Source organism: Salminus brasiliensis, chromosome 22, assembly GCF_030463535.1.
Source record: "Salminus brasiliensis chromosome 22, fSalBra1.hap2, whole genome shotgun sequence".
NCBI lineage: Eukaryota > Metazoa > Chordata > Actinopteri > Characiformes > Bryconidae > Salminus > Salminus brasiliensis.
This window is the reverse complement of record NC_132899.1, coordinates 22,838,059-22,852,727: the sequence shown is the minus strand read 5'-3', so window position 1 is coordinate 22,852,727 and position 14,669 is coordinate 22,838,059. Positions and strand designations below refer to the sequence as shown.

The window sequence follows — 14,669 nt, the reverse complement described above, 5'->3', positions numbered from 1 at the left end:
AGTGCAATCTCCAGAGGGGTGGGATGAGAATGTAACATAATCCTGGGATGGTGCTGGGGCTGACATTAGCAGTGGGAAGGGTGTATGTGTATGTGTGTGTGTTTGGGGGGTGGGAGAGAAAGAGAGAGAAAGAGACAAGAGATAGAGCTAGCATGACAGAAAGCATGGGGTGGGTATGCCCAGCTGTGCATTGGGCCTGAGGCCCACCGGGCCATAATTATGGCTGGATTAAAAGGGGCTCTCTCCCCATCCAGCCTGCCAAACATTTTGTCCCAGATTACGGTCCAGCTGCAGCGCTGCTAAGCTGTGCAAGTCGGTCAGTGGCTGCTTTCTCTCTTCCCAGCAGCCTCCCAGAGCGGCAGCCCACCCCCTCCAACACGCACAACATGGGTCTGATTTGCATGAATTATCTTTTAAGCTTTGCATGCCACGCAGACGGCCAACGCAGAAACACATGAAACACACACATACGTGAGGGCTTAAGGACTCTTTCTTTCTCTCTTTATTTATTTATTGATTTTGATTTTAAAACCCACGAGTGGGTCAGTATCACATGAGAAGAATTACGGTACAGAATAGCGGTACAGTTACCGTTTACAGCGTGTCAGTAGTAGACGTAGCTTAAGGCCTATTCGTAGAGCTCAGCGCTGCCCTATATAACACCAATTTAAGGGATCAGCCCCCCCTCCCTTGCTACTCATACTTCACACTTCATTCAGTCTTCTTCATAATCCCCCAGAATCTGGAGCAGACAGTGTAATTGGTTTTGAAACAAAATGTGTCTGCGCGGCCACCGAGAATGAGAAAGAAATTGCGGCTGTGCTTCGTACAATGGCTACGTACGTGCTTCAGGAAGTGGGCGGGGCTTCGTCTGTACCGCTGGTTCCTCAAGGGAAAAAAAACAAAGCAAAACAAAACAAAACAAAACAAAAAAAGAATTTACAGTTTCAGAGGGACGACTTCAGAACCTGGAAGACCTTCAGGGCAGACTCGACGCAGCCGTCGAAATTGGAGTGTGTAAAGGCGTCGCCCCCACACACCAGCAGAGGCTTGGAGAGCAGTGTGATTTGCCCCGGGCAGTCAGCCACCGATCCCGTCACCTAATTAGAGAACAACACAATTGAGCGCACGCGGCATTAGTGCTGCACTAACGATCCGCCTTCCAATAGCTGATGCAACCTTCATCTTCTGCTGCTATCGAGTGGGGCTGCACGCTCACTGTCCCAGATAACCTACATCACGCCTCCACTGGAAACTGGGAAGCTCGTTCTCTGCAGCCTCGCTGACTCACAGTCTAACAGGAACGAGCGGTTGTGTACTTGTGTGGCCATATACAGTGTGTAAATCCAGTGGGATTGTTTATGGGTGGAAAACTGCTTTAGCGTTCCTTGTAGTCTGGAAAAATGATGATGGTGAAGGGAAGGCTAAGGAAGGCTAAGGAAACTGGAAATATAGGAGGGCATTTCAGCTTGAGCTCCTAAACTGTGAATTGTTCAAAAGTTTGCAATAAGATATAAAACCAATTTCATCACAGATTAATATTACATGTGCAAGTGAACAGTATATAAAGTGCATGCAACTGTATGCAATAATCAAAAGCATGAATTTTGATTTTCTGTGTGAAGAAAAGTGAATGGATGAAGAGTGTGAAACTTTGAATTTTTAAATTTTGACACCATCTAATGTCAAAAACAGCAAAAATGTTTTTGACAACAAAAGTTTTTCGACATGTTTAGAAATGTTTAGTTGATTTCACAATAACTGAGAAAGCTATACGTTTAAAATGAAATTCAGAGGTAGATAGAGAATTTGTTTCAGAGATACTGAACCCCTGTTCAATCCTGATGATTTTCTAAGTGAACTGAACAAATTATACTCTATTGGAAATTAAACATTTTTCACATCTGCAACATTTATGTATTAATTTCGGAATTATTATTCAATCTCACTAGGAGTGATGTGGGGAGGAAATGTCCCTTAACCCACCTGTGAAAGAACAAGGCCAATTGTGCTCTCTCTGACTCTGGCTGCTGATGGCATGCAGCATGCCCCGGAATTTGAACCGGTGATCCTCGGATCATAGTGGAAACTTTAATAGACAATTGTTTTTATTTATTTAAGTACAGGATGTGTATTTAATTTCACTTTTACACTAGGGCTGCCCAAAGTTTGTATACGACTGTAATTACAGAACATTATTTAGCATTTAATAACTTGTAACGACTGGAAGTACGGTGTTAGGTGGGTGCTCTCGTGGAGAGGTGACTACTTAGCTCCATTAAGAGACGCGCAGGGAACACGTCGTGCAGGGGTTTCAGAGTCAGTTTTAATGAGCAATGAGAGCACCTCGACTTCGCTCGTCACAACTTCCCAGACAACACCAGCTGGAGAACCCAGGCTACAACCCAGCACAGTTCACCATACGCACACACTGTCCCGCGTTTTTCCTCCACACTCTCCATCATTCGCTCTGGCTCCCCCCATACACATGCGCACTGTACCCCACCTTAAAGTGACCGTTACAAACTTAATACCTAAATATCTAAACAATCTAAAACTAGTCTAGTATTTATGATATTGATATATCTGATGATATATCTATATATATGATATCAATCTATACTCTATCATAAGTTATTAAGTACTGGATTGCTCTTAAAAAGTTGTTTAGTAAAGGTAGTGGATGTATCACAAAAACAAATACAACTCAAATAACCGCTGGAATGGATAAAAGGTTCCTTGCCTGGTTCAACGATTCTTCTTTATGATTGAAAACCTCAACCTTGTGAAGCGTTTCACTGTTGTTATGAGTCAAACAACTCATTTTCAGTATTATACAGAACCATTTTTGCTTACAGTGCAACTATATTTGATTGAAAAGATTTGGAGCTTTGCTGTGAAGATTTAAATGCATTCAAGAGTGTAAGTGATGCCAGGATGTTGGATGATCATCACCCCGCCTAACTCCGAACTCCTCAACTCATCCCAGAAATATTGGATGGAGCACTATCATCATTGCAGAGTATACAGTTCCACTGCTCCGCATCTCAATGCTGGGAGACTTTATATCCCTCTAGCTCACGCCCGGCATTATGCATGGTACCAACAGGTTCATATTTATCTGCTCCAGAGAGTCTTATTCTATTGGATGAAGACCACTGAAGTAGTGTCGTCATTTTGTAGTTGGCGCCATGTTTTTATACCCATATTTCGGTTGGGGTTTTCAAAAAACCTTGATTAGTTGGTGTTAGCGAGTTGGATTTGAACTCTACAGGAGGAGGGTATAATTAAAAACCTCACCCTTGTGAAGCGTTTCACTGTTGTTAAGAGTCAAAGAACCCATTTTTAGTATTATACAGAACCTGTTTCGCTTACAGTGCAACAACAGTTATTAATATGATTTATGACTTTTACAGTAACATTGAACATTTCTGGATTATTCATATGAACTTATTTTTTATTACAGCAGGGTCATTTTACAGTTTTGTCCTTCAAAGGCCCTACCTCAACCCCCCATAAATTCTCAATGACACATTCACCACTGATAGCAGTGTAGTCGTAGTGGTAGTGAAGTGAAGTGTGTGAGTGACGCAGGGTTTGATCAGCACTCATGACCCGAGAGCCTTATCTCTGTCATTTACAACAGCCATCTTGCTCTGTCCGTCTGCCTGCAGGGTGGGTCTGCCTCAGCAGGGCGGAGGCCACTCGCTATGTTTCGAATTGGCTCAGTAGACCACAGATAGCAACGGCCTGATTGCAAGTTTGGCCTGCGGGCTGAGGCTGACGACACGTTGCCTCACCGAGCGAAGGCACCTGGGCCATGCCTGACAGATGGAGTTTGACTCATGCTCGACAATGAGCAGCGGTTTGGACTCTGATTTCCACTGACGGCTTGTAAATTAAACCAACAAAGGCTGAGTGAATGACCAACCCTGAGAGAATGACCAACCCTGTAAATAAAATCATGAGTCATACGATAAATGGTCATATGATAAAAGCCACAGAGGCTTGTCCGGCTGCAGAGCTCCTCTTAAGAGCTGCTAGCTGAGGTAGCAGCGAGCGAGGGAGTTGTATAAGAGTGGTTAGGGGATGGGAAAATCTAAGGTGAACTTCTCAGGCCTTCTTGACCTCTTGTAAGGTGTGATTTTAATTTGATTTAATATCAAGTAATGATAGTAGATAAGGTTACTGTTGGGTGGTCTGATATTGAAACAAATGGACAAAAAAGTCAGTCAGAAGTCTTGTATGGACTTGAACATGCAAATGTAATTATTTATGTGATTTAATGTAAATACATTTTATGGACAAAAGTATTGGGACACTTGCTCATTCAACTGTCCGTCCTAATTTAAGGGTATTAACTGCAGATTCTCAGCGCAAGGACGCAAACACAAATGTCAACACCCGGCCAAAGCTCTTTCTGTACAAACTTAATGTGTGTTCTTGCGTTACTGTGGTGGTTAAAGGTGCAGAACTCAGAGGGGGCGATAGAAAGAAAGAACTTCATCAAACTGGTCCGCCATGACAGTTGACTGGAACAAAGCACGCCGGCAGTACAAGACAACTTGGCTTGGCCTTGCGGCAACACTCAGACTGCAGCTCTTGCTTGCATTGCATTATGAAATGCATCGTGACACATTTAGCCTGGACATTACTGTTTCTGCTGTCCAGGGAAGGCAGCATTGTTGTGAAAATTTGACTGCATTCAATCAAATGATGTTGGATGATTACCACCTCATCTAAGCCCTAACTCCTCAAACCATCCCAGAAATACTGGATGGAGCACCATCATAATTTTTGAATAGACAGTTTCACTGCTCCACAGCTCAATGCAGGGAGTCTATATACCCCTCTAGCTCACGCCTGGCATTACGCATGGTAGTCTGTGCCATGTTTTATGCCCATATTTGGTACTCCTGGTTCAAGCTGAATTTTTTTTAATGGCAGAGATGAATGGGCTTTTCAAAAAACCTTGATTAGGTGGTGTTAGCGAGTTGGATCCAATCTCGACAGGACGAGGGTACATTCAGCACCCAGGGGGGGGAACATTCAGGGACAGAGAGCAACATCAAGACCTAAAAAAATAATGGTCCAACGGACAAATGCCTCCCACTATGACCCAAGGATCACCATCAGCAGTTGCAACCCGAGAAAGCACAATTGTCTCTTGCTCTCTCACTCTCTCTATCCCCACTTTGGCTGGCATGGCAATCTGCTAGCTGATGCATCAACAATGACAAAACAAGTCAATCATGTCAAGTTTTTATTCTGTGCTGGAATGCTGCTAACTGCACTATGAAACTCTGGTGAAGCAGACAGGACGATACTCACTCTCATAGAACCACACTCTACACTACACTATTACACTATTTGTGTAAAATCCTGTGATATTCCTCTACCTGCTCTTTAACATTCAGATTCCAGCTCTGTATCTCTGTAGCCTGGAAAGCATGTTCACTAGAGGTGACTCAGAGTGCAAATTACACTTCCTGACTGTAAGGGAAGCCATCATTCTGAGTAAACTCTACAAACTTGTGATGAAACCCCCAGGAGATCAGCAGTTCTCAGGAATACTCAGACCAGTTCGTCCATGTAAGTTCAACCTAGTCACTCCACTGCTGCGTTCTCTCTTCACTGGCTTCCTGTAACCGCCCACATCAGATTCAAAACCCTGACGCTGGCCTACAAAGCCAAGAATGGAGCAGCCCCTCTGGACTTGGTGGCAATGGTCAAAAGCCGATCTGTATCAAGAGCCCTATCAGCTTCAGGTACGGCTCGGCTCGACCCGCCATCCTTTTAGATCAACGAAAGTGGTGGAACGAACTTCCCCTGAGTTGTTTGCTGTCTTCACACGCAGACTGAAGACCCATCTCTTCCAAGAGTCCTTTGGCGAAGTGTTGTATTGAGTATTATGGTCTCCATATTGACTTTTGTGTTTAGTAGCATCTAAGCTTAGAGGTGCCATTTGCCGTTAGCAAAGCACTTCTCTAAGTTACTCTGGATATGAGCATGTGCTAAATGCCTTGAATGAAAATGTAAATGTAAATGTCTGACCCCAACAATTATGCCACGCTTAAAATCACTGAGATCACATTCTTCCTCCATTCTGATGGTTAATGTGAACATTTTTTACATTGGACTACAGGCACTCCCATGCCATTCTTGTGTTATATTACAACCAAGCTAATCTTCTTCTACACTAGGACAGAGTCTCAAATTGGGCCATCCTTCCTATGTAGTGCACAACATAGGCCTGAAACTACTACATCTACACTGTATGTCCAATTCTTTGTGCATGCAGCTACCTGAAGTTGCAGCAATTGCACATAAAGTTACAGCTTACACATAAACATGAACCTACCAACATTGAGCTGAGGAGCAGTGGAAATTAAAGCTTCAGTAAAAGTACCTACCAGGAGGTACTTTCCCCTCCTTCCTACCCACTTCGCACTTTGCCACCAGTTTGGGCTCTGCCTCTGCCATCCATGTATGGCAGGATGTGTGAGGGTCGATGACGGGGTCTAGGCCAAAGACTTTACCTAAAAGCTATTGTTTCTTTATCAAACAGTTCTTCTGAAGATTCAAGTTTTTCTTCCAGCACATTTGCTTTGGTGGTCTTCTGGTACAACTGGCAGGATTTTAAGGTCAAACACTTCTACGTCATATCAGATCAAAAACGTTGGGCATCTGAAGCTGGTAATACATTCAAGTAACATATTCCATATGTTTTCTAAGGCAGTTTTACAGGAAATGATTCACTAAATACTTCAATTCAAAGCCTAGCACTTAATGAAGGATGTTAATGAAGGAACAGGTGAGCCTTCAGGTTATCCAATGAGCTGAAAGTCTGACGTGCCGTGTCAGGATGTAAATCGGATGTAAAATGTAATTCACTGCATATTTGACCTTGTATTTAATCATGTAATTACGAATTTCAGCACTGAATAGCAAGGCAAAACGCCGTCACGTAAAGGTTAGGCCTACATGACGCAGATCTTCAAAGCTAATATTGTTTCATTCAAAATAGGGTGCTAATTCTGCAAAGATAAGCGCTTCCATCAGTCACTGTGTACAGAGTTTGAATGGGTAAAAGTGAAAATGCAGTATGTTAATGAGAGTGGGCAGTAAGCGCATTCCTGCTTGGTGTACGGGCCATTACAGAGGCTTCTGTTGGCCCCAGCACTGCGCCTGATAAACATCGAGGTGCAGCGCGCTAAAGCCAAGGAAATAGTATCCATTTCCTGGGGCTTTTAATAGGCACCGGTACAGACGATTCACTATCATCACTGCCTCCAAACCCCCACCCCCCACCCCAACGTCCCTCTTGTATCTTTAAACGCTAATCTGTGTGTAAATCAAATGATAAATGTTCCGGCTGAAACGAGGCCAAGAACAAATTGTTTGGTTTACTCTAGCAGTAAGTTGATATTAGCAGGGCTGACCTCCTCCACCTCCTCTGATACGTTTCGCTCCACACAGCCTCAGAATTCAGCGGAAAAGAGGCAGAAATGTTCCGAAACGGGCGGCTGCAGGCAGCGGAGCAGCCTTCAAGACTGCAGAGTGAAAGCAAGGATTCAGCATGCACTCTATAGTGTAAACCACTCCTAACACTTGCACTTCAACTAAAACGCTGATGACGAGGCTGCAAAACCTGCCCTAATCTCAACGACACTTGATAACACTTGAGGTATCTTGATATTACAGGATGCGCTCTTTCTAATCCACAGGAGATTACGCCCTCCTCTGAACGTGAGCAGTTTGATGGAGGGTGACTCAGAGCAATTGTGTACACATGTGACAGCAGGAAGCAAGTCACTCTGCTTGTGACATTTCCTAAAGCAGTCACACTTCTAGACTGCAGTTATGTAATGCCATCACAGGTTAAACCTTTTCTTTGTTCACTACCTTCCCAACACAGATATTCTGATATTCTGCTGCTGAGAGAACGGACCAGAGAAGGGACCCTTAATTACCACAAATATTAACTGTGATGAATTTCCTCGCCTATTCACAGCACACTTTTTAGATTTTCAATATCTTTAGTGCTTAAATCCTAAAACCTAAAGGGCCTGTAACACTTTAATTCCTCTCTACATGCCTTAAATATTAGTTTAATAATAGTTACTGGATAATATGGCTTAATATGAACACATTATAACAGATATCTTGGCTGTAAATCACTATAAATGTACTTAATATGTATCAACATTGTCTTAGAAGTACCTTGTGTATGTATGAGATTCTTGTTTCTGGACAGTTTTGCTTGTTTTAATTAATTTAATAGTAATAGTAATCATTTAATATAATCATATTAGCAGTTTTATTATTGTGCTTGATTTGGGAAATGTTTATTTACTGACAAATATAATGTTTGAACTGAACGTTAGTTATTAGGCTGCCTTAAAATTGAGAGTTTACTGAACTTTAAATAGTAAGAAATCAGAATGTAAGACGCAGGTTGTTCTTTCATCTTACTACTAGAATATTAGTTCAATAGTATAAATTATAAATTATAAGGCTGCCCATTTATTCACTTGCTTTAAAGTGGTAAAATGTCACGGTAAAGTAATAAAAAGTAAAATGATTAGAATTATTGTAAGTTGAATAATATTTTAATATTTGTGTTAAATAAATTATATTTGAATAATAATAAATAAATAAATAATACATAATAAATAAATAATATTATATATAATGTGTGTGTACATATATTCATTTTGAGATTAATAAGAATGAATTACATTTTGAGATTGCTGGACAAATATGATTTTACCTCTGATTTCACAATCAATGCATGTTTTATTACAAGACACTTGTAAAAATGTTTGCGCTCAGTTTCTGATAACAGTTTTTAAATGTGGCATTATTGGGTTTTGTTTCTTATCCATTTTTCATGCATATCTTTAGTTTTAATTACATCTCTAGTTTAATTTTAGTCTTTTAACTTATTAACTTATATGTTAAATATTATATTATTTTTTTTATTATTTTTTAGTGGAGGAGTATCAAAGTAAGACTTTAATTGTACAGTGTAACTGCCTGCTTTGCTCAAATCTTGAATCAAACCTCAGGAAACCAAACATGGCGATACATGCCAATGGAAAATTGTCTTTTAAACTAGCTCACACAATCTTAACTACTTTCTTCATAAGAAGAAATTCTTGTTATTTTAAGTACTATTAATTTTTGCCTTTCCTTGGCAAACAAGAGGGGTTATACTAGTATATGATGGCAGATATACAAAAATATAGATCAGTGTGTGCAGAATCAGTGCTTTCTGTGTACTACCATGTTTCTTCTTTCCTTCAAGCAAGCTCATTCAGAGTGCAGTTATTAATTTTTTTTTTTTTTTTTTGCACAGGGCCTAGAAATTTTAAGTACCCCCTGGCTCTAGTACATCAAGCAGGTATTAATAGTGCAGTGCACTCTGTTACTAAATGGTCTTGAAGTGTGACATGTTGAATTATTTTTAAGCAGAAAGGCAAAACCTGTTTATTATCATTTGAATCTGTATACTAAGTTAATCTAGGTCTGTAAAAAAACTCCTAATACAGATAAATTTAATTTGGCTCAATTTCAGGGTGAAAAAGGCCATCAGAAACAATACACACATTTGTGCATCCCAAAACATCTACATATACATTTAAGGCAGTTAGTAGAAGCTCCTATCCTTACAAAAGTGCTTCACTGATTACTCAGAAAAATACCCTTAGCTAGCTTGTATAGACCAGGATCCAAAAACTACCTCTAAGCTTAGATATCTACTAAACACAAAAGTCAGTATGGAGACACATTACACAATACTGCACTACACTTCGCACAAGTACTCTTAGAAGAGGTGGGTCTTCAGTCTGCGTTTGAAGACAGCGAGGGACTCTGCTGTTCGGACACCCAGGGGAAGTTCGTTCCACCACTTCAGTGCCAGGACAGAAAAAAGCCTGGATGCTTGTCTTCTGTGGATCTTAAGAGATGGTGGGTCAAGCAGAGACATTTTTGAAGCTGTGATCGGCTTTTGACCAAAAGATCTGAGCTCTCAGACACCTTTAACCAAGGTCTCACAACTTAATTCTCTTGTTAGGGTTACAGCTTGTTCACAATTATTGTTAATCACTGGAAACATCAAGTGATGAATATTTAAAGCTTTATAAATACTCAGACTTCCCTATATTTTCCCTACAATAATCAGCCATTGGCTCCTCTAAGCAGCTGGCTAGCACTGTGAAAATGAAAATAACTGCTGTCCAGGCTATACGAATATAGCAAAGTGTTTACAGGTGGCGGTTACCTCAAAGCTCACAGGATCTCAACTACTTCTGTCAAAATAAAAAAATCTGGTTAACTCTTTCACTGTTCATTTACATTTACATTTACATGCATCTGTTCTAATGTGATCTGGAGTTTTTATGAGCAAAAAGTATCTGCACGGCACTTTCCGTATGTACACACATCTAAAATGTGTGTGCAGGACAAATGTACAATAAATATTTATTATTATTAATGTCTCTACATATAGATACTTTCATATCATGCATGTGTATGACCCCCACGTCCTGACAAGGTATAGAAACAAGTGTGCGTGTGTGTAGGCCCAGACAGGCCTTGGCCCGTTCTCTGGCCTGCAGTGAGAGTTGGTCTCCCACACAGATGTTCCATGTCCTCTGACCTTAAGCTGAGGCCCAGCTTTGTGTGTCACAGAGGAGCCCGGCGTGGGGGCGTGGGGGGGGAAGTGCGAGAAACCGAGAGAGAGAAAGAGAGAGAGAGTGTGTGTGTTTGTGTGTGTGTGTGTGAGAAACGGGTGCACAGTGAACTACTGTAAGTGTATGTGTGTGTGAGCCAAGTGTGTGGGGGGTGAGTATGCATTTGTATGTGTGTGTGTGTGTGTGTCAGTGAGAACACAACTTTACTGTATTTCTCAGTAAAAAAAAATCCTGCGCATCATTAAAGTGTAATATACTGCATTTTTACTTCAGACCTCAGATAAAAGAGTTTCTTTTTTTTAGGGGGGTTGAGCTCTTTCTTCTGCTCGTCTATGCGAGAGCCTGTTCCTCATCACAAAGTCCTATAGGCCTCCATTACACCCCACTTTATTAAATATGAATGGCTTTGGCTGTATAGCTGGAGAGCTTTTCATTAGCAGCACTTAAGCATGTTCGCCCCGCAAAAACGACACGCTACAGCTTCCCAGCAGCCTCTCTTTGTTCTTCCTGCAAAGATCCTGCAGGATTTCCACCAGAAAACCCTGCCTTGTTCCGAGAACATCTGATACTGTCATGTGAATAAATTAGGACACCCCATGAAAATAGTTTTTTTTTGTCTTTTTAAACATATTTAAACAATATGAACATCTGGTCTTCATTTCAATAATATTGAGAAATGGAGGCATTATACACTATATGTCCAAATGTTTGTGGACATCCCTTCTAAGGAATGCATTCTGCTACTTTAAGTTGCACCCATTGCTGACACACAGCTTGTCTTGTCCTTGTAGAGAAGTACTATACAATAGAATAGGACTCTCTGGAGCAGATAGATATGAACCAATTGGCCCCATTCTTAATGTCAGAGGTGGGCTAGAGGGGCACAAAGCCCCCCAGTATTGAGCTGTGGAGCAGTGGAACAGTTCTTCAAGGACACTCAACCAAAAAAACAAACAAACATGGAAATTAGCTTTAGTTGTGAGTAAGCCCGTCTTAAATTGTACTGCTGACCTTATTAACTTAAAACTTTTTAAAAAATGCAGAACTAAAAGTGTGAGTCATGAGAACGTTTGACTAAATCAAGTTGAGAAAACAAAACAAAAATAAAAATCTGTGCCACAAGCTGCCTAATTTTAAGTTGACCTGACATGAAATTTGAGAAACTGACGGTCCATACGAAGAACAGCAACAGCTGAAGCTGCTGAGGGCGTTTTTATTTCTTTTTTTTTTTAACATTATTGTCATTGTTTTGTTTTTTTTGAAGATACTCCTGGATAGTCTTTTATATCTTCACTCTCAAAAGAAATCCCAGCCATGTGAACATCTAATGAAGAATGAACTGAACAGATTTTATTATAGAAAATTAAAGTTAAGTTAAAGCTAAATTGAGAAAATTTTGTATATAAAGTTCTAACAACTCACAGACACACAAACACATTAAAGCACTAATGTCAGGTTTGTACTTACTGTAAAACACTTAGTTTGGAGGGTTTTAGATGGCTGGGGCATGAACAGATGGAAGCCCATGAGACTGCTTTCGCTCACCTGAGAATATCTCCATTTGTGGCACTTGATGTGTTCAGGCTCGGGGAGTTCAGGCATCACTTTCTGGAGTTCCTGCAGAATTACAGGCTGCACCTCCTCCAGCGTCTCCTCCAAATGCTGCAGGCCAAAAGGCACAGAGGTGTGCACCACCACGGAGGGCCCAAATTCATCTGACTCTGCACATACACACACACACAAATAATGGACAATTAGTTAAAGTCACAAACATAGCTGTTATATGCAGCACTAACTCCAACAGTCAGTTGATTGCATAACAGTATACAATTTCTAGAAATAAGCATTATCCCTAACACATCAGCCCTAGTTTGATTAGTCAGTCAATCAAAATATTTAAAAAAGGAAACAGTCACATAAATAATTATCAGCAGCAGTCTTAACTCGATTAGTCAGTTAAACGAATAGTTTAAAAATTAGTCACATAAATAATTGTTAACTGCAGCCATAACTTAATTATTCAGTCAATCCAATAGTTAAAAAGTTTAAAACAATCACATAAGTAATTATTAACTGAAACCTTATCCTGATTAGTTAGTTGATCGAATAGTAAAAAAATGTAAGTCACATAAATAATTATTAACTGCAGCCATAACTCGAATAGTCAGTTAATCGAATAGTAAAAAAATTAGTCACTTAAATAATTAATAACTGAAACCCTATCTTGATTAGTCAGTCAATCAAATAGTTAAAAAAGGAAACAGTCACATAAATAATTATCAGCTGCAGCCTTAACTCGATTAGTCAGTTAATCGAATAGTTTAAAAATTAGTCACATAAATAATTAATAACTGCAGCCATAACTCAATCTAGTTAATCCAATAGTTAAAAAGTTAAAAACAATCACATAAGTAATTATTAGCCGCAACCCTATCTTGATTAATCAGTTGATCGAATAGTTAAAAAATGTAAGTCACATAAATAATTAATAACTGCAGCCTTAACTCGATTATTTTGATAATCCAATAGTTAAAAGGTTAAGCAATCACATAAGTAATTATTAGCCGCAACCCTATCTTGATTAGTCAGTTAATCGAATAGTACAAAAATTAAAGTCACAGAAATAATTAATAACTGCAGCCTTAACTCAAATAGTCAGTTAATCGAATAGTAAGAAAATTAGTCACATAAATAATTATAAACTGAAACCCTATCTTGATTAGTCAGTTAATCGAATAGTTAAAAAGTTAAAGTCACATAAATAATTATTAGCCTCAACCCTAACTTGATTAGTCAGTTTTACAGTTGGTAGATTAATCGATTCTAAAAAATAATCATTAGCTGCAGGCCACAGTAGACAGTCAGTTAATCAATAAGTTAACAAGTTAAACAGTCACAGAAATGACTGTGAGCTCGATTAGTCAGTTATTTGCGTAAGAGTTGACAGATTAATCGATCCTATAAATAATCCTTGGCTAAAGCACAAACACAGCAACTGTAGCTCGATTAGTCAGATAATTGTGTAACAGTAGATAGATCAGTTGATTCTAGAAATAATCATTAGTTGCAGCCCTAACATAGCCCTAATTTGATTAGTGGGTTAATGGAATAAGAGTTGATAGATTAATCAGTTACAATGCAGTTCCACAGTCAGCTGCAGCCTGTAACACTCAGACACAGCTCTGTGAGTTCAGGCTTCAGTTTGTCATGCTCCAGCAGATGAAGGAGGAAATGAGAAAAGTTCTAGTTCTGAACTTCCCCCTTCAATTCCAGCTCATACATTAAGCATCATGTGGTGCAGCTAAAGATGTCGAACTGAGCATGAGGCAAATCAGCAGTGACAGCTGCGGAAAGAGCAGAGAGATGGACTGAAAATGCCACAATCACTTTCCTGACTGACAAAACCCCCTCCTCCTCGAGCACTCTGATTGAGAGAGGAAGCGAACTTTCTTGCCGTAACTGGCCATTTCAGAGAAAGAAAAACACACACACACACACACACACACACACACACACAGCACGTGTGAATCAAACGGATGACTGCGGTGGCTAAGTAACTCTTTGCCAAGCCACATGCTGTGGCACCACTTCTGACCTGTGACACAAGCAGCTTTATTTATTAGTCAAATCCTCTGGCAGGCCCAACAGGTTTAGTGTGAACGCGAGGTTTAATGGCTGTTCGCGACGGTGTCCAGGCAGAGGTACCCAGTGATATCATCCGCGGGCACTCCGAAGAAAGCCGTCTGAGCTAATGCCTTACAGACGTAGGCCCTTTAGGCTGGTCCTGATTTATTATTCCACTGCGGCGTGTAGTCATCTCTCTAACGACACCATCTTAAAAATACACATTCGACCTGATTGGGAGGAATAATGCTTTATTGTGCTCAATAAACAGGGCCCATGTTTGAGCAGCTGGAGATGCTGCGAGTTATAGGCCGCTCTTGATGACCACCTAGGGAGGCGAGGTCCTTG

General features: G+C 40.4%; 1 protein-coding gene across 2 annotated transcripts in view; it reads right to left on the bottom strand.

Moving 5' to 3' along the window:
* Positions 1 to 472: 472 nt before the first annotated feature.
* The window catches only part of rnls (renalase, FAD-dependent amine oxidase), a 67,719-nt gene continuing 53,522 nt past the window's right edge, over positions 473 to 14,669 (bottom strand). For both annotated transcript variants that reach the window (XM_072668058.1, XM_072668060.1), the window contains exons 6-7: positions 12,243 to 12,418; positions 473 to 1,100 (exon numbers count right to left, since the gene is read on the bottom strand). In XM_072668058.1, the coding sequence (XP_072524159.1) occupies positions 948 to 1,100; positions 12,243 to 12,418 (329 nt within the window). In that variant the 3' untranslated portion in view covers positions 473 to 947. The remainder of the gene's footprint in view (positions 1,101 to 12,242; positions 12,419 to 14,669) is intronic.